Source organism: Panthera leo, chromosome B3, assembly GCF_018350215.1.
Source record: "Panthera leo isolate Ple1 chromosome B3, P.leo_Ple1_pat1.1, whole genome shotgun sequence".
Lineage (NCBI taxonomy): Eukaryota > Metazoa > Chordata > Mammalia > Carnivora > Felidae > Panthera > Panthera leo.
In genome coordinates, this window is record NC_056684.1 from 628,698 (window position 1) to 654,827 (window position 26,130).

At 44.1% G+C, this 26,130-nt stretch overlaps 1 protein-coding gene across 2 annotated transcripts; it reads left to right on the plus strand.

Annotated features, from left to right (window-relative positions):
- Window positions 1-1,346: 1,346 nt before the first annotated feature.
- MORF4L1 (mortality factor 4 like 1) lies at window positions 1,347-24,570 on the plus strand. 2 transcript variants are annotated; one of them, XM_042940773.1, is made up of 13 exons: window positions 1,347-1,571; window positions 7,038-7,084; window positions 8,729-8,796; window positions 12,140-12,256; window positions 13,746-13,832; window positions 14,259-14,339; window positions 16,796-16,821; window positions 17,538-17,626; window positions 18,757-18,858; window positions 19,958-20,046; window positions 20,536-20,708; window positions 21,201-21,285; window positions 24,327-24,570. In XM_042940773.1, the coding sequence occupies exons 1-13, from the start codon at window positions 1,532-1,534 to the stop codon at window positions 24,409-24,411; spliced, it is 1,089 nt and encodes a 362-aa protein (XP_042796707.1). In that variant the 5' UTR covers window positions 1,347-1,531; the 3' UTR covers window positions 24,412-24,570. The 2 variants fall into 2 exon arrangements, with proteins under 2 accessions (XP_042796707.1, XP_042796708.1); XM_042940774.1 differs by lacking the exon at window positions 12,140-12,256 and having other exon boundaries at window positions 1,352-1,571.
- The last annotated feature ends 1,560 nt before the right edge of the window (window positions 24,571-26,130 follow it).

Sequence of the window (26,130 nt, forward strand, 5' to 3'; positions counted from 1 at the left end):
TGTGAGATCATGACCCGAGCGGAAGTCAGATGCTCAACTGACTGAGCCATCCAGGCACCCCTTTCTAGTTCTTTATGTTTGAAAATTTCACAATATCTAGAAGAAAGTGACTTGTAACGATATTTTTATTAGGGTATACGGTAGGTAGGGTAAAATGCATCACTCCTAACTGCACAACGTGATGAATCTGTACATATGTAAACACCATGTAGCCGCACCAAAGATATAGAGCACATCCGGCCTCCCCCAAAGTTCCCTCGAGCCCCCGTCCACTACCCTGATTGCTGGAGGAAATTCTGTTTGGTGTCTGGTTTCCTTTGCACAACCTGACTTCCCCCTGTATTAAGACCAGGTTGCAGGGCTGATGATACCATGGTTGGCAAGGATGCGGGAAAGCAGGCTCGCTTAAATTGCTGGTTGAAATGTAAACTGATGAGGCTTCCATAAGGCTGTTTTAAATGCCCACAGCCTTTGACTTAGTAATTCTACATCTCGGGTCTTAAAAAAAGAAAAGAAAAAGAAAAAGAAAAAAAACCCCAATGTGTGCAGTGGTTTAGGTGGAAAGACATACGTGTTTTTCTGTTTGTTTGTTTTTACAGTGAAAAGTTGAAAGCAACCTAAATGTCCGGCAACAGAAGCAAGGTCAGATAAACTAGGGTCTGGTTATACCGAGGTACCTCCTGAGATGGACAGATGTGACTGGAGTCATCTCTAGGCCACACCGTTAAGTTTAAAAAGAAGCCACAGAACACCATGTACAGTGTGTCTACGGGGAACGAAGAACCCACAGGGAGCGAAGGGAAACGATGCGGAGGTAAATGAGGGTAAGTAAGAGGATTGCTAACGGCGTGCGCTGTGTTTACACTTCGGGCTGCCGGGTCAGAACAAGCCAAATATTCAAGTATGGGTTGTGTAGTTAACACAAAGGCAACAACCGCAACTTCGCTATGAACGGAGAAGGCAGAGAGGGTGCCGGGGTGCAGGCAGCGCAGGACGCGCGCAGAGATGGGGCTGTGGTCACCTGTGTTGGGGGCGGCAGGTGAGGGGCTGAGGCGGGAACAGGGCTCACATTCAACCGCTGAATTACTCTGACGCAGGCGACACTGAGGCAGCGCAAGTGGAGGGCGGTGGGCAGGCTCACGAAGAGACCCCAGCCCCCGCGGGAGCCCTGACCGGAGGACCCTTCCCCCGGCCTCCCTCCCCTCCCCCTCCCCCTCCCCCTCCCCCTCCCCCTCCCCCTCCCCGCCCGCGCAGCCTCCCCTCCCCCCTCCCCTCCGAACTACGGCTCCCGGCGTGCCCCGGGGCGGCGCGGGCGCAGCGGCGCGTGCGCGGCGTGCGGCCGTTGGCTGGGGCGGCGGCTGCGCGGTCGCGGCGCGGTGAGGTCTGCGGGCGCTGGCAAATCGGGCCCGGGATGTAGAGCTGGCGGTGCCTGACGGCGCGTCTGACGCGGAGCTGGGTGGGGTAGAGAGTAGGGGGCGGTAGTCGGGGGTGGTGGGAGAAGGAGGAGGAGGCGGCGGCGAATCACTTATAAATGGCGCCGAAACAGGACCCGAAGCCCAAATTCCAGGAGGGTGAGTCCGGGCCCCCGGGGAGAGGCGGCCGGCGGCGCGGGAGCGGCGGGCCCGGCTGGGCGGCGGGGGCTCGGGGGCTCGGGGGCCGGGGGCGACGCGGGCCGCGCCCGCGGGGCTGGCGGGCAGGGCTTTGTGCGGAAGGCGCATTGCGGCGGCGGGCCTCGGCGCGGGCGGGACGGCCGCGGGCGAGGCCGAGGAGCGCCGGGCGCGGCGGGGCCTGGGCGTGCCGGCCGCCCCGGGAGGGAAGCGGGCGCGGGCGGCCGCCCATTGTGGGGAGGCGGCGGGCGCGCCATGGCGGCGGCCGGGCGGTGATGTGGCGTGGGGGAGGGGAGGCGGCGCTCGCGCCGGGGGACCGCGCGGCCCGGGCTGCCCCCGGCCGGCGCCCCAGCCGCCTGCCGCCGAGGGGGCTGCGCCCGGCGGCGCGGCGGGGCCTGGCCGGGCCTCGCGTCTGTGGCGGGAGAGGCGCGCTGCTGCGAAATGGCCGCTGCGAGGTGGCCGCGCCATCATGGCCGCCGGCGCCCGGCGCGGGCCGCGCGCGCAGCGCCCCCTCCCGGCGGCCGCGCGCTTCGGGGCGGGCGGTGCGGGGCGCGCAGCCGGGATCCGGGGCGGGGCGGGGCCGGAGGGGCGCGCGGGGCTTTGTGCCGCCCGCATCCTCCGCCCTGCGGGCGCGCTCCCTGTGCGGAGACCCGGTCCCGGTGCGCCCGCAGTCCCCCCCCCCCCACCCCCGCCCCGAGGCTGAGTGCAGCGACGCTGGACGTGCGGGGACTCGGACGCTGGCTTCTTTGGCTTATTAATTGGCGCTTTCTTTTCTTCTTTTCCTTTTTCTTTTTTTCTTTTTCTTTCTCTTTTTTCTTTTTTTTTTTTTTCTTTTTCTTTTTCTTTTTCTTACTTTTTTTTTTTTTCTTTGGTGAATACATCTTGGCTGACGGTAGAACCAGACTTTGTTGGGAGATCTTTAGTGTTTACGGTTAACGCGTCTGTTCGCGTACATCAGAGTGGGGGCCTCACGATAAAGTAAAACAGAAGTAACGTTTCCTAGCCGAGCAGGGACACCTTCACGTACCGTTCATCGCGGTCGGTGGAGCTGCTAGTCACCATAGACGTCCAGATGTCTGCCCAAAACACCTGTCGTTGCGGGGATTTTCAAACTTGTAGACCCCTTACCCCCACCCCAAGCATGCTGTCACTTTCCGGACTATTTAAGAAGTTATCAAGGGTATTTTTTATAAGGACTGGCTCAGTACCTGCTTTCTCCTATCGTGAAAAGTTGCGACTACCTCCTATGGGTTAAGGTTTATGTTTTTTTAATCCAGATGTTTTAGGTCAGGGATTTTTAGTCTAGAAGTTAGTGGGTAGAACATAGGTCTATCTGAAAGGAAGAGGTTTTTTTTTTTTTTTGTTTTCTGTTTTTTGTCCAAGTGAGATTTTGTATTTCAATTACGAATCCATCCTCCTCTTAAACCGCCCCCCCCCCCCCGCCCCCCTGCACAGTAGTGTTGGCAGTGCAGCGTGGAACATCTATTCAGCTGCTCAGTCAAAATTATGGTAGCTGTTGGATTGACCAAGAGTTTGCTCCATCAGTTAAGGAGGTCCTGTAACATCAGAACGTGACACTTAAAATGCTTCGATAACCATCTCAGTATAATTGGTTTCCTCTGTAATACCAGTGTTTCAGGTAGTTACAAAAACATTCTGGGAAATGACCCATAGGCTTCGCCGATGGCGCAGAAAGTGCATCCCTGCTGTAGGACATGGAAGGACTATCGCTGAGGTTTGGAACAGTCAAGGGTGGCTTTCTGGAGAAAGTGCTTCAGTTGTGAACTAGAGGGAGGAGGGAGCCAGTAGGCGGATAACCACCCAGGAGAAGCCACGTGCTGCTGTGGTGCTGAATCAGACAGGAGTAGGAACCAAGGTGCCCGCAGAAAGGTTGGAAAGCTGCTCACCAGAGTGTTGGCCCTTACTTACCATCACTTTCCACATGTGTTTTCTACTCTCGTGTTAACGCTGAATTGCCGGGCCATCTTTAAGAAGTTATTTGGGGGCACGTGGGTGACTCAGTCGGTGAAGCACCGGACTCGATTTCATTTCGGGTCCTGATCTCATGGCCTTGGGTTTGAGCCCCACGTCAAGCTCCAAGCTCGACATGGCTTGGAGTTCTCTCTGCCCCTCCCCTTTTGCACCCGCTTACTCTCTCTTTTTTTTTTTTAAATAAACTTTTAAATGTTGTTTATAAGATGTGTTCAGGGAATGCCTTGAAAGGAAAAAGTACTACCCTGTTGGTGGTAACAATTGAATGAAGACACTGCAGAAGAATTGAGCGTATGTGATGGTGGAAATATGAATTATCAGAAAGAGTACTTCTTTCATGATTCCCTTACACTTGGAGGTTTTTCTCATTTAATGCTCAGCATATGTTAGATAAGCGGTTTTTAAGCGTGGTGACTATTTTGTACTGGACTTGATCCTCTCTTTCAAATTCTCTTCCAGCACATGGTAAAGAAAACTGTTTAGGCCCTGTCAGGAATTCACAGGCTGGTGGTAGCTTCTTAGTGTTCCTGGTGAGCATAGACCAGTGGGAGGATGGCGCCTTGGAATCTCAACCTTGAATTTGAGAGCATTGGGTAGAATTACTTTCGTCTAAGGATACTAGAAGCATTAAGAGTGGAGAAAGGCTGCAAAAGCCTGATAACCATGGTTTGCTCTCTTCCCCAATTACCAGTCTTTTTCTGCAGTTTTATTATGAGAAGTAGGCCACAGGCGTTTGTTATCCTGGTGAGTCAAATGCCTCCAAGCAGGCTGCCATCCGTCAGTGCACTAGTAGCTGCGGTGGAGGTCAGAAGGGCCCCAGTACAGTTGTCTTTGGAGGCGGCCAGGAAGACGGAGGAATAAGGCCCTTTCCACGGTGTCTTTACTTTTTTTTTTTTTTTTAAATGTTTTTTATTCATTTTTGAGACAGAGAGAGACAGAGCATGAGCAGGGGAGGGGCAGAGAGAGAGAGAGACACAGAATCCACAGCAGGCTCCAGGCTCTGAGCTGTCAGCACAGAGCCCGACGCGGGGCTCGAACTCACAGACTGTGAGATCATGACCTGAGCTGAAGCCGGACACTTAACCGACTGAGCCACCCAGGCGCCCCTCCACGGTGTCTTTAAAATGTACCTGAAGAGTGAGGTTAGGAGACACAGGTCCAATCTTTGCTGCTGCTGTTTGTTTGCTACACCTTATTCATGTCCCCAGGGTCTCAGTATTCAGTGGTGGCTCCACTTTGGATGGGCTGTAGCCACTGGAACACACTCCAAAGCTGGTCTAAACCCCCTCCTTCCAGTTCCTGTTTTGGTTAATATTCCCACCAGCCTGGAAGTCAGTTTAAACTTTCTGTTTTTGCTTGGTTGTCCTTAATTTCTCACTGCTTTTGGTTCAGATCTATTTCTTCCCATGGACTGCTGGCACAAGTCTTTGATTCGTTTCCCTATTTCCAGTCTCCATTGAAGCTCTGCACAGGCCCATCTTCTGGCACGTCCTTCAGAGGGGAACCACTGCACGGGAATTACAGAGAACTTTGAGCAGAGTAACATTACCCTGCTCGGGAGGTTCTAATACAGGTCTCTGGTGAAGCTTGAGAATCTGTAGTTTTATTATTTTTTAAATTTATTTATTTATTTTTGAGAGAGAGCCAGCTGGAGAGTGGGGGGAAGGGAGAGGGACAATCCCAAGCAGGCTCTGAGCTGTCGGCGCGGAGCCTGACTCAGGGCTCAGTCTCCCAAAACGTGAGATCATGACTTGCGCCAAGCTCAGAGAGTCAACACTTAACTGACTGAGCCACCCAGGCGCCCAAAAAATCTGTAGTTTTAAAAACTCCAAGAGATTCTTGGTCAGATTTGGGAGTTCTTACAGGATGAAGTCCACACTTCATTACATGACATAGAAGGCAGGCACACCATGATCTGTTTAACATTGATTTCTACTTTTACGTGTTTATCTTGTGCTCCAGTGATAGTGAACTATTTATATTCAAATGGTAAGGAGTGTGATAGTGTCACCTTGTCATGTTTCTGTGCTGCTGTACCCATTGTTTCCTTAGTAGCTCATCACTCCTATTGCATGTGAAGATAAAAATATGAAATCCAGCGAATTGTGCAAAAACTATTTGCTTCCATATCTGTGTCCCCCATTGATCTGATGGTGCTCAAACCGGTACAGGAAAGACTGGGTATAAATATGTTGAAAATGAACGTACGGATTTGCTTTAGGATAACTTTTTTTTTTTTTTTTAACATTTAGTTTTGAGACCGCATGAGCGGGGAAGGGGCTGAGAGAGGGAGAGAGAATCTCAAAGCAGACTCCCCACTGTTAGCACAGAGCTGGACGCAGGGCTTGAACTCATGAACCATGACTTGAGCTGAAATCAAGAGTCCGACGCTTAACCAACTGAACCACCTGGCTGCCCCACAGTTGTCAGTTTTTGAAACTTACAAGCAGCAGTTATTTTTTAAAATAGTGAAAAAATCTTGGGGCGCCTGGGTGGCTCAGTCGGTTAAGTGTCCGACTTCGGCTCAGGTCATGATCTCGCGGTCTGTGAGTTCGAGCCCCGCGTCGGGCTCTGTGCTGACAGCTGAGAGCCTGGAGCCTGTTTCAGATTCTGTGTCTCCCTCTCTCTCTGACCCTCCCCCGTTCATACTCTGTCTCTCTCTCAAAAATAAATAAACGTTAAAAAATAAAATAGTGAAAATCTTATTGCTGTCTAGTTTCTTCAAGGTTGAGCTAGTAGGTTGTTTTCGTAGTTTTAGAGCTAAAAGAGCTAACTGTGGTGGAGTACTTTTGTTACCTCTGGGTCTGATGAAGCCCAAGTAGACTGAAAATAATGTGCAAGAAATTGGTTTCTACTGTAATCAAATGTAATTTTCAGGTACTGTCAGGAATTACCTGCTTGATTTGTCTGATGAGCAGTTGGCTTCCAGGTCATCCTCTAGTCCCTTCCATTTAGTTATTCTTGCAAGTCTGAATGGTAGGTTCAACATAGAGTGTGATTTCCAAAAGTTAGAATTTTATCTGTTTTACTTGCCCAGGAAAAGGTTTGGAACCAGAGATAATAGGTAGAGCATAAGGTCCTCATTTTGGAAATATTTTAAAAATCTTATTTTCAGATGCACATTGAAATACCCAGTCCTACCAGTAGGTAGTTACTGTAGATTTTATTGGCTTAGTAGGTGGTAGACTATCTGATGATCCAAATAGATTGATAGTCTAATACATTGATTTTTGCTGTTTACATCACATCCTAAGGTGTTTTCTGTTGTAGGGTACTGTTGAAGTTTGATCTGAAGTGTTTTTCTGTACATAGCCTTACTCTTCTGGTTTTGCGAGCAATAACAGTACAGCTGTGATGGTCCTCACGTGCGACTCTTAGATACGAAGATAAATGAAAATTAACTCCTTTTTTTTTTCTTTCTTTTTTTTACTTTCACAGGTGAGCGAGTGCTGTGCTTTCATGGGCCTCTTCTCTATGAAGCAAAGGTATGAAACCTGTTTTCCTTTGACAAGTTAGCTAAAATTATTGGTTAGATGACTTGAGTCGTAAGAGAGTTAGTTGCTTTGTTCCAACATTTGTGATTCATAGAGCCCCTCATGTTCTCTTTCTGGGTGTCTAACTGCTTGCTGAGTGGGCCAGACAAAGCACTGCCACCTTGCCGTTTGTCTCAGTGACCTGCGGAAGGCCCAGTGGTTGGAGTATTTGAGGGGAGATAAAAGGTTTGTGGGAGCAAGTTGCATTGTGTTGTTAATGACTTGTGAGGACATCTGGCCAGTCACTTTCATGTGTAAGTAGTTGTTGAGTAAGCACTGAGGGATCTATTACGTTAAAGGATAAAACCTAGCGGTAAAAATGTGAGGACATTTAACTTCTTTCTGTTGGCTCGTCTGTCAGAGTTTGAATCGCGGGGGGCTTCCTTTCCTCTGTCAGTGTCATCCCAATTGTGAAAACTGGTTTTACATTTAGCCAGAGGTAAATGAAATAGTGAATTCCCAAGTAAAAAGTGTTTTTATTTTTAGTATTTTGTTTCTGGTAATTTTTAGCGTAGATATTTATGGTGTGACTGTTTTTAACAGTGGTTTTAAAAATGGTCTGCATAGCAATACAGCCTTTAGTTACATGCAATTTCTGCAGCATTCTTGGTGGGTAGTTTATGTGTGTCTGTGAAAATGGTCTTAACAATTTTGAAGTGTGTCTCCAAATAATAACCAGTTTCACTACTTTTCAGTTGTTTTGAATATATAGATGTGTGTTTTTAAAGTTCTAAAATGGCTGAATTTGGATTCATGGAGAATCCGGTCAGGAACGTCATGTGGACGTACATATGTCCTCGTGATGTAATCCTAATACAGTTTTAAGTAAGTTGTGAGTCCTCTTGATCATTTATATCCCGGAGTGTTATTTTCGTTGCATCAACTGTGGCACACTCCACTTTTCTCCTCTGACAGCTGAAACTCCAGGGAACAAGTTTTAAATGGTGGTTGGAATAACTTAAATTGTCATGATCCTCTTGGTTGTCTCAGATAAAGACTTTTAATCCGTGACGGAGAGTCATCACTTTCACTTGTCATAGTTAATACCTTTAACGATTTGTTCTAATTTGTTTGGCTGCTTTTAAGAAGAACATAAAATGTTTTTCATCTGTCACTTTGCTGGTTGCTGATAATTTGCAGCAAAACAGTTTGCCTTCCATAAGTTAATGGCGCTTTCTCATAATAGAAAGGCACTGTCTAAATAATTTTCTTTAGCTGAATTTGGTTTTTGAAATAAGTACTAGTTTCTGGCTGGCTAGACTTGGAGAAAGTGCAAAAATGACTTTCATTAGCTGTTCTCAGGGCTACTCCAGCCCATTGAGTTAAGGGTCGGGGGATCTTTTAATACAGTTTTTCAGCTTTGCTGGGCTGACTTCCACAGATTGTGACTCTAAGGCAGCTGCAGGATGGCAGTGTGTGCAAGTAACCCGAGATCCTGGATGATTTTCCGTTTGGCAGTCCTGCTCTCTTGTGCTCGTTTTGGTCCCCAAGGTTTGAGTGGAGTGTCTGAAAGATCGCATACTTGAAAGTCATCCAGGTAGTTGTCGCCTTTTTCAAAAACGATTTCTGAGTGAATTTTCTCTTTTTTTATTTCAGTGTGTAAAGGTTGCCATAAAGGACAAACAAGTGAAATACTTTATACATTACAGTGGTTGGAATAAAAAGTGAGTATTAGTATTAGATCTTTAAAAGCAATTGTATCTCTTAACAAGGTAGCTTGTGTCGTGTGTGTCACAAACCCATGCTGCTTTCTTTTTTTTTTAATTTTTATTAAAAACATTTTTGTAACATCTTTTAAGTTGGTTTATTTATTTTGAGAAAGAGATGAAGTGCCAGTGGGGGAGGGTCAGAGAAAGGGTGGGTGGAATCCCAAGTAGGCTCTGTGCCGTCAGCACACAGCCTGGTGCGGGGCTCGAACTCATGAACCGTGAGATCGTGACCTGAGCTGAAGTCGGATGCTTAAGCAACTGAGCCATCCAGGTGCCCTGCACACCCGTGCCTCTTAATTTTTGGATGGTTTTACTACATACTGAAGCAAGGGTGAAGCATTTATGGTATGATGAAAATAATAGAAATCAGGGTACCCACCATTTTATTTTAAAGTCTTTGGATGATTTCTTGTGTTCTAGTGTAATGTCTAATCGTTAGTCAACCAACTGCTCTTTTTTTTCTGGTTTTGGTTCATTTTAGGACAGCTTGAGTTTTTTTGCCTTAGCACCCACGCAGTTACGTATGTATGTTACTGCAATTAGTTATATGCAGAGCTAGTTGGATTATTCTACTTGGAAAAGGAAAAAGGTTGCCTCATTAGGAAGTAGTGACGAACTTGTATTCTGAATTTTGGTAACATAAATGTTGGCAGAGAGTGATTTCCTGTGGTTCGTTTTTTAGAATATGGTTTAACACAGATACAGAGATCTAACTGCCTACCTAATTAAACTTAATTTTTCACTTTGAAGAGTTAGACTTTTCTTTTAAAGGAGTGGTGTATTGGTCCGTTACGGCGAGTAGACAGTGGTCACAGATTGAACACGTTCTAGAATATCAAGCCAGTGGGGAGCTCTTTTTCAGCGATGGGTCTTTCTTCTTGGGACCCACAGATACGGCACATCTAATAATTTACTCGTTTCTGATGCCTGAAATGGAATATCCTGTAATTTGTACTATGAGAGGTTTTAAATTACTTTCATTAGTGTGCTTTGTCCTTCAAAAATTGCCAGAAAGTAGTTTTTTGGGGGTTGTTTTCTGGCACCTTTGAAGGCTTCGCGTCCCTTGAGCTGTGCTCTGCTGCCGACTTCTCTGTGTGAACGGGCTGTCAGGTTGGAGGGTTACTCTGTTGCTGGGAAGGAGCTATTGTCTGTGACTTTTACTGGCCCTGTGACTTTGGTCTTGTTTCATGGGGTCCCTTACCAGGTGATCCGGCCCAGTTTTATTTGTTAGAAGAATTTGTTTTCGCAAAATGCCGCTAGCTGAGAAGAAATACCAGACCCTTTTTTTCCATTAGTATTGTTGTAGAAAGGTGGAAATCTAAAATGTGTCAAAGTACGTTCCTGACAACTTGTAATTTTTTCCCATTTAATAATTAAACTACTTCTAATAATGGCGGATAAGATTTTAAACATTGAGAAATTGGGAAAATAATGGAGAAAATTATCGTTTTGGGTTTTTTTGTTTGTTTTGAGAGAGGGACAGCATGAGTGGGGGAGGGGCAGAGAGAGAATCCCAAGTAGGCTCTGCTCTGTCAGCCCAGAGTCTGACTCTGAGAGAGCCTGACCTGAGCTGAAACCAAGAGCTGGATGCTTAAAACTCCCAGGCGCCCCCAAAACTATCCTTTTGTCTTGGAGAAGTAAACTGTGATTTTTAAATGTGGTTTCGGTATTAATGCTAAATTATTTCTAACGTCCAGGAGAGCTTACCATATGGCTCCTAGCGTATGTTGTAGTTTCCTATTGAGAAAATGTTTAAGCTCTAGTTCAGTCTTGTAATAGACTTACTTTACATACTGATACTATGTCAACGTTGGTAAGGTTCAGAGTATTACCATGTGATAAGAGTCTCCATTCTCTACAGGTAATAGAATGTCGACTTTATGCACGTTACGTGTAGGAAAGTTAAAGTTCATCCAGGAAATCAAAGAAAAACAAATAGTAAATTCATGGCAGAGGTTTGCCCTCATCCCCATTTAAATAATTGTTTTAGGATTTGTGTTTTAATTCTGTTATGTATAATATTTTGTATAAAATTACATGTAGATGTGTATGGCTTTAAGACTGGATTTTGAGTGGCATTTGTGGCTTATGAGAGATTGAAAGTGCCAAATGATTGTATTTCCTGATTTTATAGCTTTAAAATAATGTTTTTCCCTTTGTTAGAGTTCAGTAACACAGGTAAATGATAGACTGCATAGATTTTGTTTTGCGCTTTGTAAAGTTAATTTTATATATTCCTTGGAAAAAGAATTTAAAAATGGCACTCAACATTGGAGATATTTCATATCTTCATAGGTGTAAAATTGAGGATATTAATGAACAAAGGTAGATGTGTTTTTTGTAGTTGATTTGGAACATAGATAAATAGACCATAATGTTGGAAAGTTTGATTTTTTTTTGTGAGTAGAGAAGCCTCGAAGCCCATTTTGAAATGGGAGCAGTTATTCAGCAGCCCAGCAAGTGTGTTATGTGTGTGTGTTTTGTTCTGTTGTTTTTTTTTTAGTGCTGTGTAAGCAGTGTCACCGGTCATTGTGATTGTGGGGGTTAGTGACAAGCTACCTTTAGAAAATTCTGAACTTGTTTAATGTTTGTGACCTATAAAAATTTCTGAGTGTTTGGCTTTCAGTTACTATCCTGGTAGTGATGTTCCTCAGGACAAAAAATGTCATTTAATTTTCCTGTGGTTCGGCAAGGGTTTTAGCTTCTGACACATAAAGGAGACAAGGATTGATTTGGTCTTTGCTTTTTCATTAAAAATTTTTTTTTTTTTTTTAGTAAACCCTGTGCCTACCATGGGGCTCAGACTCACAAACCTGAGATCAGGAGTCGCATGCTTTACCTGCTGAGCCTGCCAGGGGCCCCTTGATTTGGTTTTTAGATCAAAGTTATTTTAGATGCATTTTTTATCAGGGGGAAGGGATTTGCCGGGAACCACAATGGAGTTAGGTGGTAAATAAAAATTTTCCAGCTCTGCCTAATTCCGAGAGAGTTGGAATAGATAGAAGTAGATGTACAAGTAAAAATCAGATTCTCGTTTTGAAAATGGTTTGTAAGATTCTCTTAGAAAGTCATACAACAAAAGCCCAATCTGCAAATTGGAATTTTTAAAACTTTAGTTAAGTACATACTTTTTTCAAACGCACAGTAGATAACATAATTTCTAAATTTTCAAAAACCTTACCGGAACTCGTTGACACAGACATTTAAATATTCCATCGGTAAATAAATCTTAATAAAGCTTAAGCTAAATTCTGCACCTAGTTACTGAGATTACTTTGTACTATGCTGTCTGTATCAGAAGTGCTGTGAGGCCCAGGCGCTCTGAAAAAACTTTGAAGACACGTGAGGATATTGTAGCCCTTTTTCCTGTTCCTGAAGGAGCTCCCTCAGTACACCACCCCCTCCTGACCTCTAGGTAAATGCATGTTTTAAAGTTTTCTCTAGGAAATCATGTTGAGGATTGCTTTTTAATTATTTATTCTTCTTTTGGTTATCTTATGTAAGAGGTCAGAGGTGGGAAATCATTTGCTTTGGATACATCTATTTGTGTCACTAAAGGAGCTCCCTCAGCAGGAGAAAAGAAGCACTTTGCATGAATAGTTAAGCATTCCCTAAAAAATACCTTGTTTTTGTTTTCCCCTTTGGAAAAAAACACATCAGAAATCTTTTTTTTGTGGTTAAAAAGTTTTTTTTAGTATTTATTTTTGAGAGAGCGAGAGAGCACACACACGCGCAAGCGGGGAAGGGGCGGGTGGTGGGGGGACAGAGGATCAGAAGCAGGCTTTGCATGGACAGCAGTGAGCCTGATGTGAGGCTCGAACTCAACAACCGCAAGACCGTGACCTGAGCCGACGTCGGACACTCAAGTGAGCCCCCCAGGTACCCCGACACTCGGACATCTTGAAGGAAGGAGCTTTTCTAATTGCCAGAATGCTTATTTAAAGAGTGGTCGGTTCTTCCTTTTGATGTTTAGGAAGCCATCTCTGGTTCTGTGCGTTCATGAGTGAGTGAAGGTTGAGGATGATGTAGTCTGATAAACCATTGTAATCATTTGATTTACAGTATTTGCTGAGTTGGTGTGGATGATATTTGTGATAGACCTGGTAGATTTCTGACAGACCTTGAGTGCTTTTTCTGGTTCGGACTCTGAACTGTTTTACATGTATTATTTCTCATAACGATACTGTAAGGGTAGGCACCGTTATCTCCCATTTTATAGGTGATGAAAGTGAGGCACAGCTAGTTCTGTAACTTTGCTGTTACATAGTTAGCTAACTAGCTGATCAATTTTCCTTCTTTAAGATGGCAGCTTCTTGTGGACTCCCATGCTTCATTTTTTTTTGGAAGTTAAAATTCTTAAGATCTCTTTATTCTGTAAGGATAATTACTTAAGGACTCTTTTTTTTTTTTTTTCTCTTTAGAGAGAGAGGGCGCAGGGCACAAGTGAGCCAGGGGCAGAGAGAAGGATCAGAAAGAGAAGCGGGGCTCACCCAAAGTGGGATTCGAGGTCACCTGAAGCGGGGCTCGAGCTCATGAACTGTGAGATCAGGACCTGAGCAGAAGTCAGATGCTTAGGGACTGAGCCACCCAGGCGTCTCTGCTTAGGGACTCTTAATGTTAAGTGCCATACTGTACTCATTTTAAGAAAGGATTTGAATAATCTGTTTTTGGAATCTGGCAATTAAGGTTTAGGGTGCTGCTTTTGAGGATATAGTTTCTTTCTCTTACAGCACAGATTTTCACTGGATTTTCATTTCAGTTGAGAACGAATTTGTAGTCCCAATTAATTAAATCTCAGAGAAATCCAGAGTCTTGCCTCTTGGATCTCTACAAGTAATTGGAGGCAGGGTCTGAATAGTAGTAAAAATGTCTTTGAATGATAATTTAACTTTTGTCTTTTACAGTTGGGATGAATGGGTTCCAGAAAGCAGAGTACTCAAGTACGTGGACACCAATCTGCAGAAACAGCGAGAACTTCAAAAAGCCAATCAGTAAGTTTGTTTTGGCAACATGAGTAGGAAGAGAAATGTCTGTACATTAGTTCTGGGAAGTGGAATGAACAGTAGAAATCCTGTGGCCTGCCTGCCAAAAAAAATGATTCTTGGTACCTGTCAGCTGCCGTGTTGTGGCTTTGACTTCAATCACAGAAGCCTTTCCTAGAAAAAAGGAAGGAGTAGCAGACCAGTCATTTCTAGTCTGTCCATAGAGTTAGGTAGGAAGCAGCAGGATGTTGGAAATTTCTGTAGTTGGAAATGCACTGTGATCTTGTTGGCTCCCGGACTCTGTGGGAGTTCTACTTGGGAAGGGCACAGGGATCTCAGTTTGAATATAAATTTCAAAATGGGATCAAGCTGGCACAATTATTTTTCCATGTAAGTACTCATTTGATGACAACTTCATTGGAATTCTCTTTGAAGGGAGCAGTATGCAGAGGGGAAGATGAGAGGCGCTGCCCCAGGGAAGAAGACCGCCGGCCTGCAGCAGAAAAGTGTTGAAGTGTAAGCAGACCTGTTTTAATTTGACGTATCGTTATGGAAGTGATCGTTCTAGAAGTGAGCTTCAAGCTCCATATACCCATTGTCCTGTATTAGAGTTCATTGAAAATGGAACCTGGAACATTTCAACTTGAAAAATGCCAATGAGCACTCCTTTCTCAAGCGTTCAGTTGTTTGAAAATACATAATAATTACATATCCCTTAATTTCCCTTAGCAGGTTTTCTACCCTCCTCCCCGTTTGTTTTATGGTGAAATATACATAACATAAAGTTTACCTCTAACTCATTTTTAGGTGTATAATTCAGCAGCATTGAATACACTCACAACCCTTTTTTTTTTTTTTTTTTTTTTTTTTTAAGGAAGAGTCTATTAAAGAATTGCTTTATTAATACAAAACGTACAAACTATTAGGTGCTAAGAAATTCAGATATCTAAGTCATAGCAAAACAGGTGGCAATTCAACATCCAGGGTTGACAGAACGCTTGGAGACTGCCACAGATTAGATTCCCATGGTTGAGAGGGCATCTTCAGAGGTGAAGGGGGGCCCAGGTGTAACAGCTTTTCAAGTTCCCTCTCCTCATCAAGGATGATGAGAGGCACTCCATTCAAGGGGAGGTGTGCAATCTGGTGCTTCTGCAAGCAGGTCAAAACTCTCAAAATCTAAAGGATTGAAGGGAAGGAATTTTTCTATTTCAGGATAGGTGTCATCCGAGGCTGGAACAGTGCTTTTTGCTTTAACAGTCTTCTCAGTTACCTTTTTGGCAGAGAAGGGCTTGGAGAAAGGACTTCAAACAACACCAGCAGTTTAGTATGTGAAATCTGTTGCATAGGTTGAGAAATTAGCTTGCTTATTAATATAAGCAAGAAGGTTGAAACAAGAATGTCAGAGTCTGTTGTTGGGATTCATTCAAGTATAGTTTATAGATATTAAGAGTTAGGGTTAGTTGTCCGTGTTTTTTCGTTGTTTTTATGGTAGAATGAGTGGGTCAGGAATGTGTGTGTAAAAGCTCTTGGTCGCTCTTGGTCCTCACATGTTCGTTCTTTTTTTTTTTTTTTTTTTTTTTTTTTAATGCTTATTTTTGAGAGAGAGAGAGAGACAGAGTGCGAACAGGGGAGGGGCAGAGAGAGAGGGAGACACAGAATCTGAAGCAGGCTCTGGGCTCCCAGCTGTCAGCACAGAGCCGGACGCAGGGCTCAAACTCACGAACGGTGAGATCATGGCCTGAGCCGAAGTCGGACGCTTGACCTACTGAGCCACCCAGGCGCCCCGGTCCTCACATGTTCTTGACATCAATTAAGTAAAAGTTCATAGTTTAGTCTGACCCAGAAATACTGTTCAGACTGAACACAGATACTTGTGTTCCAGAAGTTAAACTTAGAGAAACAGGAAAAAACCTGTACTTTCAGATAGATGGCCAGCTTTTTGTATTTGTAACGGAACATAAGTTAATTTGAGTTGTAAAATGAACCTTCTGCTCTAAATTAGATGAGTACAGTTAATAACTTATAAATACTTAAAAAAAATTTTTTTTTTAATGTTTATTTTATTTTAGAGAGAGACAGAGCACGAGTAGGGGAGGGGCAGAGAGAGAGGGAGACACAGAACCTGAAGCAGGAAGCAGGCTCCAGGCTCCGAGCGGTCAGCACAGAGCCGGACGCAGGGCTCAAACTCCTGAACCGCGAGGTCATGACCTGAGCCAAAGTCGGTTGCTTAACCAACTGAGCCACCCAGGTGCCCCTATAAATACTTTCTAAAGCTGTAGAAGGGTCAGCATACTCCAGTGTTACGGTTGGGTCTCACCAGATAGAGTCCATAATCTTGGGCTTTTTGTAAACCATTTCCTTGCATTCTGTAAGTAGTTGTATGTGGAATTAAAATGAGTAGTTTACTGTTTGCCGGTTGGTAAATAAACGAGTGAAGTTGCTATTGGAGATGATGACTAAGAGGAAGGAGACATTGGTTTCAGAAGAAAAGAGCTTATTAGGTGTCAAAAAGGAAGGACTATGTACTAGGGAGAAATAGGGTGGAACATTGTGGGCCAGTGAGGGTGGAACATACACATTTACCAGTTCGCTGAACATACACATTCACCAGTTTACTGAAGTAACGGCGAATGTTGACTTTTGGAACTTGGATTTTGTGGAACGAGTAGGGTAACATAAACTACAGTATGGTTATAACTTACATGCCGTGAGCTTATAAATTAAGAGTATAATCCTAGAAGTCTCCCGATGTGGTTTTGGTTTATTTTTCTGTTATATGGAGGGAGGTGTGAATTTAGCCAACTGTCACTGAAAATTCTTAATGTCTGAGCAGGGAAACTATATTTACAGCCTGATCTTCCCATCCAAGGCAGTGTTTCTCTATGAACTTAACCCTGGTAAAAGGGAACGTATGGGGGCGGGTGTACTAGCAGTAATCACATGTTTTTCTTTTTTTTTCCTTCTCCTTTTAGGAAAACCAAAAAGAACAAACAGAAAAGTAAGAATATTAACTTGGTTAAAAATAATTATTTTACCTTCATAACATTTACATTTTGAAATCAGTGTTAAGCTTTAAGAGTTACAAAGTTTTGAGAGTAAGCTTATCATGTTTGGTGATCTCAAAGATGAGTCACAACAGTGTACATAGTTAGGTACATAGTAGTAGAGAGCCAACTTTGAGAATTCTTTTTACAATGGAAAAACCTTGTAAGCATTTATTATTTTCATGTTCTTTAGTCTTAGTCATTGGGAAGATAGTATTTTTTAATAAATGTAAGATAATGTTGCTAAATGTTACTTATTTTTTTTTTTTTTTTTTTTTTTTTATGTTTATTTTTGAGAGAGACAGAATGCGAGTGGGTATGGGGCAGGGAGAGAGGGTGGCACAGAATCTGAAGCAGGCTGCGGGCTCCGAGCTGTCAGCACAGAGCCTGACGCGGGGCTCGAACTCACGAGCTGTGAGATCATGGCCTGACCCAAAGTCGGACGCTCAACTGACTGAGCCACCCAGGCGCCCCACTAAATGTTACTTAATGCTAAATGATAGAAAAATTTATAAAAGTTGTATTTTTGGTAGGACTACGATTCTTTAGATTCAGGTAACACCTGTGTAATGGAAAAATAAGAAAGAGGGTTTATCGGGAAACTATTTTCCTTAAGAGTGTCTCCTGTATTAAGCCAAGAACCTCCTGTCCTTGTCCTGCATGTGTCTAGCACCTGGAAATGGAGATGGTGGCAGTACCAGCGAGACACCTCAGCCTCCTCGCAAGAAAAGGGCCCGAGTGGATCCTACCGTTGAGAATGTGAGTTTTTAACATTACGAATAGCATGTTAGTGTTTCTAGTCTGTGCAATAAAATAATCAGAACTTCAGTCTTGAAAACATTGTTAACATGGTTAACTACTGCAATGAAAACATTCCTCTTTTTTGGATTAAGGATTTTTTTTTTATACATCTTCTGTTTTACATGTAGCTCTGCATGTGTCCCTGCTGTGTATGTCCTCCCCAGCTCATCATCAAATATTCGTCTGTAAGCTCTATGTTCATGTACAGGACTAAATATTTCATTGGTATTCGACTGTATAGACTTACGAGTTCACGTTAAATGGTTTAGTATGTCCCAAGATGATTTAATAAACCCATAACAAATGCCACAGAAGCTTTATCTAGCCTGCATATATGTGTGTGTGAATATGAGTTTAGAATTCTTAAGTGATAAAATGTCTTGTTTGTGATTTCCAAAATTAGGAATTTGGAAGTGTGGTTTTAATTTTCAACTGACAGTTATATTTCTGAAGCTGAGGTTAGGAAGCAATGGTATACTCCTAAACAGTGTATGTTTTGAAAATAGGCAACTTCAGGCAGTTATTGAAGACTTCATTAGAAGTCAGGACACTTAATTTTATGTATAAAGAAGTAACTTTAATCTGTATGGGATAGTCCTTGGCTATTAAGAGAAGCTTCTTTTCTCCCAGCAGCTTAGCTGTAGGGATTTTTCATTTACGATTTTTGAAATGCCAACTCTGGCAGTCCATTTGAGTACTTGAACTAATTCAGGGGAGCCTGGGTGGGCTCAGTTGGTTGAGCGTCCAACTCTTGATTTCTTTCAGCTCAGGTCATGATCCCAGCCCAGGGTTGTGGGATCAAGGCCCAAGCTGGGCTTCAGATTAGGCTCCAAGCTGACAGTGCAGAGGCCGCCCTGCTTGGGATTCCCTTCCTCCCTCTGCCTCCCTCCCTCCCTCCCTCCCTTGTTCCCTTCCTCTTCTCCTGCCCCTTCTGTGTGCGCTTACTCGCTCTCTCTGTAAAATTAAAAAATAAAACAACATATACGTATGTACTTGGTGCCTCTAAATATTGAGAAAAACCCTGAATTTTGGTGTTGCTATTGAGCGAGAAAAGACAGATTTTTAATGCCCTTCCCTTTTCTGTTCAGGAGGAAACATTCATGAACAGAGTTGAAGTGAAAGTAAAGATTCCTGAAGAATTAAAACCGTGGCTTGTTGATGATTGGGACTTAATTACCCGGCAAAAACAGGTACCTTGAAAGCTACACAGATGTTCTTGCTGATGTGGAAACAGATTTTAAGGAAAAAATTGTATAGACTTGGCTCTTGAAGGGGTGTGATTGATGAATATTATTTTAATTCAGAGACTGAATAGTTTGATCATCAGAAGGCATGTCTTGGAAAGGATAGAAGAAATCCGTGAGTTTTTAGCGAGAATAGGTGGCAATAACTCGGTTTTGGAGCTTTCTAGGATAGGAAGCCCTGAAAACTGGTAAAGATGAAGTAGCACGTGGTTTCTGTTCTGTCACTGAAAATGGGGTGTCCTCACGTGGTGCTGCTGCTGCTGGGCTGTAGGAAGCACACAGTTCTCTGCCAAGTATTCATGGCCTCCCAGACAACCTGAGTGTTCTGGCCGAGACGTGTGGTTACTAGCGGAAAGGAAATCGGGGCTTTGTGAGGTACGTGTGTGACATTGCAAGAGTGCGGTCCTAGACCTCAAGTGGAGAACTTTATCGGACAGATGCACCAAGTACTTAGAATGAGCAGCGTGGGCGGGAGTGGGGGTGTGAAGATTTGGGGATAAGGAGACTTACGAGACCTCCATCATGTACAAATGTGGACTCCGTTTGGTTCTTGATTCGGTTCTGGAGCTGAACTACTGCGTTCAAACCTTGGCTTTACCACTTAGAGTTTGGACAAGTTACTCGGCCTCGGTAGGTCTCTGCCTCACACTGAAGATGTGAGCACGACCTCAGAGTTCACGTATGCTTCAAGCGGGGTGTGGCACATGGTACACACAGGGTACATAATGATGGTGTCTTGGAGGTACATTTCTGCGTGGTGCATTCCCTCCGTAGTGAATGGTGTGTGTGTGTGTGTGTCCGACAGATGCCAGTCTTTAGAGCTGTGGTGTCCAGTACGGCAGCTGCTGGTCACATTTTTGGCTCCTTCCTTGAAATTAATAAAAATTTTTAGTTCCTTAGCCACATTACGCATGTTTGAAGTGCTGGAGAGTGCCATTTCCTGTTTTGTAATACTGTTAGGTGGTCTTTTATTGCCTTAAGACTTTTCCGTTGTAATTTTCCTGTAAAAAGAACACTAGTATTCAGGTGTATTTTTTTTCCACAGCTGTTTTATCTTCCTGCCAAGAAGAACGTGGATTCCATTCTAGAGGATTATGCAAATTACAAGAAATCTCGAGGAAACACAGATAATAAGTAAGAACATACAAATCTTTCAAGTGCATAGAAAGACATTAAGTATTCTTCTTTCCAAATCTTAATCTTTTGAAACGTCCACTGCCTCTAAATGCCATCAGAAACTAGCAAAATAGAATTTCATTGGTTTGACCTGGAGTTTGGTTGGCAAACTTTTTCCTTAAAGGGCAGATGGTAAACATTTAGGTAAAAGTGAAGCTATTACGTGTTAAGTGCATAATATAACCATTTAAAATACAGTTGTTTGAAAATGTAAAAGCCATTCTCAGCCTGAAGGCCGTGGTTTACTTAGCACCGGTTTGTTTTTGGAATTGATTTCTCTTGTGCTTTTGTTTAAATCTCTTGTTTAAAAAAACCTGTCGGGTAAAAATTCATCGTCATTAGTTCAGCCTTCGACTCCGGTCCCTTGCTCCTGTATGGGTCGAGTCAATCCCCGTTTCTCAGTTGTCCGTGACCTGCTTCGCAAGTACACGTCTCTGTGTTTGTCAGGGAGTACGCCGTGAACGAGGTGGTGGCCGGCATAAAGGAGTACTTCAACGTGATGCTGGGGACTCAGCTGCTCTACAAATTTGAGAGGCCGCAGTACGCGGAGATTCTCGCAGACCACCCGGACGCGCCCATGTCCCAGGTGTACGGGGCGCCACATCTACTGAGATTGTTCGGTAATGTGCCATTGAGGAAAAAACTTTTTTCTTTGGGTTTTTGGTAGTTTTGTCTTTCCTAATGAATCTGAAGTGGTTACAGAAAATAACATTCTAAAATACTCCATTTCAATTTGAGCTTTTTATTGGAAATGTTATCTAAATCTGTTTCAAAGTTAGCATCTCTGAGATCATGTACTTTAAAAGAATCTGTGATGGGGGCGCCTGGGGGGCTCAGTCGGTTGAGCGTCCGACTTCGGCTCAAGTCATGATCTCGCGGTTTGTGGGTCTGGGCCCCGCGTCGGGCTCTGTGCCGACAGCTCGGAGCCTGGAACCCGCTTCCGATTCTGTGTCTCCCTCTCTCTCTCTCTGCCCCTCCCCTACTCGTGCTCTGTCTCTCAAAATAAATGTTAAAAAAAATTTTAAAGGCATCTGTGATGATTGTGTTAGGTCACGTAATGCCCGTGGTGCCCCCTTGGATGTAATTTTGACTACGTTATTTTATCTCCACAGTACGAATTGGAGCCATGTTGGCCTATACTCCTCTGGACGAGAAGAGTCTTGCGTTGTTGCTGAATTATCTTCATGATTTCCTAAAGTAAGTGTAACAGTATGCCTGAAATTGGAAACATGAATTAGTACAGTGCCCCGAAACTGGCTCTGACCTGTCAGCACTGTAGATCGTAGCACGTGGGAAGACACGAGTAAACGGGACAGAGCGGTACAGGAGCGAGTAGAGATGTCCGTGGGACACGAGTGCGATGTGGACCACCGCGCGTGGTGGAGCAGCGCCTTGGAGCCGTTGGGGAAAGACGGGGACCACTGGCTAGTGTTCTGGAAGGAAACCATCAGATCCACACTTTCTGTCAGGCAGTGAAATTCTAGATGAATCACAAGGTTAAGTCTAACATTGGAACTATTAAGATCAAGAAGAGTGGTAATATTTTTGTTATTTTTATAGTGAGAAGAGTCTTTGTAAATGGTAAAATCGGGGTTTGGCTGGCTCAGTCGGTTAAGTGACGCTTGATCTCAGCTCAGGTCATGATCCCAGGGTCATCCAGGGTTGGGAGTTGGAGCCCCGCGTCATTGGGCCCTGTGCTGACAGTGTGGAGCCTGCTTGAGATTCTCGCTCTCCCTCTCTCCCCCACTTCCCAACTTTTGCACACCCGTGTCCTCGGTCTCTGTCTCTCTCAAAAGAAATAAACTTCAACAAAACAAATATTAAACTCTATATAGGAGGGGCACCTGGGTGGCTCAGTTGGTTGAGCATCCGACTTCGGCTCAGGTCATGAGCTCATAGTTCATGAGTTTGAACCCTGCGTCGGGCTCTGTGCTGACAGCCTGGGGCCTGGAGCCTGCTTCGGATTCTGTGTCTCCCTCTCTTCTCTGTTCCTCCCCTGCTCACACTCTGTCTGTCTCTCAAGGATAAATAAAGATTTTAAAAAAATTTCTTTTAACTCAATATAGGAAATTATGTAAAAAGTTAAAATTCTGTGATAAAGTAGTAACACACGAAGAAGAATTTTTAATAAAGATGATCAGACCAGTGAAAAGTAGGACATTGGGATTTCACAGAACTGGCAATAGGGGGGCTGTCAGAAATGCGTTCAGTGTCCGATGATCCAAATAGCTGTGTCTCAGTGGCTACGATTGAACGTACTGAGGAAAAGGGCCATCCTGGTTTCTTCACCTTTTTAGAGGGCATTTTGGCAGTGCCTGTTGAAAGTTCAAGTGGGAACTTAGCTGGTAGAAATGCTTAAGTGCACAAAGATTTCCAAATACGTGAGGCTTTAAAATGTATGTGTATAACAAAAATTTTTAAGTGTTTGCTTATTTTGAGAGCACGTGAGCAGTGGAGGGGCAGAGAGAGAGAGGGAGAGAGAATCCCAAGCGGGCTCCGGACTGCAGGTGCGGAACCCGATGAAGGGGTCAAAGCCAGGAACCATGACATCATGTGTGACCCGAGCTGAGATCAAGAGTCAGATGCTTAACTCACTGAGCCACCCAGGCGCCCCTAGACTCTGTGTGTATAATAATGAAGAATTCTAAACAGCCAAGCTGCTGTTGAAGGCATGTCGGTCCGATCAGGGAAGATTCCCATGTCGTGTCCACTTACGAAAATCAAGTTGCTCTGAAGAGTATTTGTGTGGTACGATTCTCGTTCATGGAGAAACATCCTTAGTGTTTGGAAAAGACCTAGAAAAGTGTGGATCATACCAAAAAGTGGGTTATTTCTTGGGCATAGTTTTGGGAGGGAAGGTCATGTGTGTCTGTATTTGAATTTTCTTAAAATGATACCATGTATTTTATAATTCTAAAACCGCAGCACATGCTCGCAAATCTATAGTCCTTGCTCTACTAGTGAGACGTAGAGTCCTCTTTGCCTCGGTTTCTTTGTGAAATAAACATACTATTTACTTGATACTTCATTTCAGGTCCCTTTGATTTTTATGGTGTTCATTTCAAATTTAAACTTGAAAGTGTCACTTTCTGAATCTGTATTTAATGTAATGAATTTCAAAGAGCTAGGGAAAAGATCTAGACGTTCTTTTTTCTTTCAATGTTTATTTTTGGAGGGGGTAGGGTGGAGGAGGGGCGGGGGACACAATCTGAAGCAACTCCAGGCTCTGAGCTGTCCTCACAGAGCCCAGCGTAGGGCTTGAACTCACGAACTATGAGATCATGATCTGAGCGGAAGTCAGACACTTAACCCACTGAGCCACCCAGGCGCCCCTAGATGTTGTTTTAGGATACATTTGTGGGGCGCCTGGGTGGCTCAGTGGGTTAAGCATCTGACTCTTGATTTTAGCTCAGGTCGTGATCTCCCGATTCAGGAGTTCGAGCCCCACATCAGGCTTTGTGCTGACGGCACGGAGACTGCTTGGGATTCTCTCTCTCTCTCTCTCTCTCTCTCTCTCTCTCTCTCCCTCCCTCCCTCTCTCTCTCCCTCCCTCTCTCTCTCTCTCTCTCTCTCTCTCTCTCTCTCTCTCTCTCTCTCCCTCCCTCTCTCTCCCTCTCTCCCTCTCTCTCTCTCTCTCTCTCCCTCCCTCTCTCTCTCCCTCTCTCTCCCTCTCTCTCCCTCTCTCTCCCTCTCTCCCTCTCTCTCTCTCTCTCTCTCTCTCTCTCTCTCTCCTCCCTCTCCCTCCCTCTCTCTCTCCCTCTCTCTCCCTCTCTCTCCCTCTCTCTCCCTCTCTCTCCCTCTCTCTCCCTCTCTCTCCCTCTCTCCCTCTCTCCCTCTCTCCCTCCCTCCCTCCCTCCCTCTCTCTCTCTCTCTCTCTCTCTCTCTGTCTCCCTTTCTACCCTGCCCCCCCTCCCCTACGCTCACTTCTCACTTTCAATAAATAAACTTAAAAAAAAAAAGGATACAACATTTGTTTTGAGAAGATAGTCCAAGCTGTCAAGTTGGTATTCTGAAGACAGCCAGATATTCCTGTTTTGAAATGGGAGAGCAACTCTGGACCTTTATGCATTGTTGTTTGGTCCATAACCCTGACTGAGTTGTAACTCTGGTTTCACTGTGAGGTTGCCATGATTTTAGTATATTTTAAGAGAAATTGTTTTGTGCAGCTCTGTGCCTTGATTTGGATCAAGGTGTACGATTCTTTTTCGTCTCTGTAATGAATAATGTTTTATTTTTAGATACCTGGCAAAGAATTCTGCAACCTTGTTTAGTGCCAGCGATTATGAAGTCGCCCCGCCTGAGTACCATCGGAAAGCTGTGTGAGGCGAGGCGCTGATGCTGTTTGGATTTCTGTAAACACAGTTTTGTTTAGTCCTCCTCTTGTACAAATGATGTACTTTGCAAATGTTAGTGTATAACAGAATTGATGTTTGTTTTCTGTTTGATCTTAAACAGAGAAAATAAAAGGGGTTATAGCTCCTTTTTTCTTTTCTTTTTTTTTCATTTCAAAGTCGCTACCAGTGTATTCAGTGATGGACGACGAGAGACATACTGTAGAGTGTTTTATTGCCTAGTCGACAAAGCTGCTTTTGAATGCTGGTGGTTCTATCCCTTTGACACTCCGCACTTTTATAATATGTGTTAATGCTGTATGACAAACTGCTCTGATTCCTAGTGCCAAAGGTTCGATTCAGTGTATATACCTGAACACGCTCATCCGTCTGTGCTCCTTTTTTTATGGTGCTTAAAGTAAAGAGCCCATCCTACAGGCCGTCCATGCTGTTCCTTAGGCATCATCCCTTTGCTCCGATTGTTGAAGAATGGTGGCTTGTTTCATGGTTTTGTATTTGTGTCTAATGCACGTGTTAACATGATAGACGCAATGCGTTGTGTAGCTACAGTTTTCTGGAAAAGCCAATCTTTTAGGAATTGTTTTTCAGATCTTCAATAAATTTTTTCTTTAAATTTCAAAGAGCAATGTGCTTGTGTGGGTACATTTTGAGACCTCTGTACTGTGTATCCCTTTTCACGTCTAGGCAGTGGTACTTCAGGGAGCCAGGGAGGTGTTGGATTTTCTCGTTTGGCCTTTTATGGAAGGAGGTGGTTGGCTGCAGCATCTCCCTCTCATCCACGGAAGCTCTGGCAATTTGCTCTCGAGTTCTCGCTGAGGAGTTAGCCACAGGACCGTTTCTCTGCTTTTCGTAGACTCTTGTTAATCTTGAGCAGTATGGGAAGTTTTACAACTGTGACATCTTGCTTTCTCATTATTTTAAGATGTTCACTGACATTCACAGGGCTTAAAATCCAGGGTTTTCTTTATCAGACATTAACTTCTCCCCACCTATGTAAATGGAGCGGAAGAACGGAGCAGCAAAGGGTGCCTGGGTGCCCCTGGGTCCAGCGTGGATCACGATCTCCCCGTTTGTGAGTCTGAGCCCTGCTTCAGGCTCTGGGCTCCGTGCTGGGATCCTTTCTCCCCAGCCCCTCCCCTGCTTGTGCTCTTTCTCCCAAAATAAACTTAAAAAGGAGCAGAGCATTGATAGGTCTGCCTGGTGACACTACAGGCAGTAATGTTGCCTGGACATTAACTCTATTAAGCATTTTGAGTAGGTTTTCATTTACTAGTTGTTTTTTGTTTTTTTTTTTTAAAGTAAGCTTCACTCACGCCCAGCACAGGAGCCCAAGGTGGGGCTTGAACTCACCACCCTGAGATCATGACCTGAGCTGAGACCAAAAGTCAGAGGCTCAACTGAGTCACCCAGGTGCCCCCATATGCTAGTAATTCTTAAGGTGGTTCCAGAACATGATGTGCAGTGGTCAGAGGAGCTCGAATAAAATCTAATCAAGATGATCCTGAACTGATAGTTATTAATTGATGCTTACCGAAAAACGAAAGTGTTCATGTTAAAATCTTTTTTTTTAGTTGAAGTACAATTGACCTGTTAGTTTTACATGTACAGCACAGTGATTTTGTATTTGTATACATTGTGAAGTGATCACCACAGTTAGGTCTAGTTAACATCCACCATACGTGTTTATACA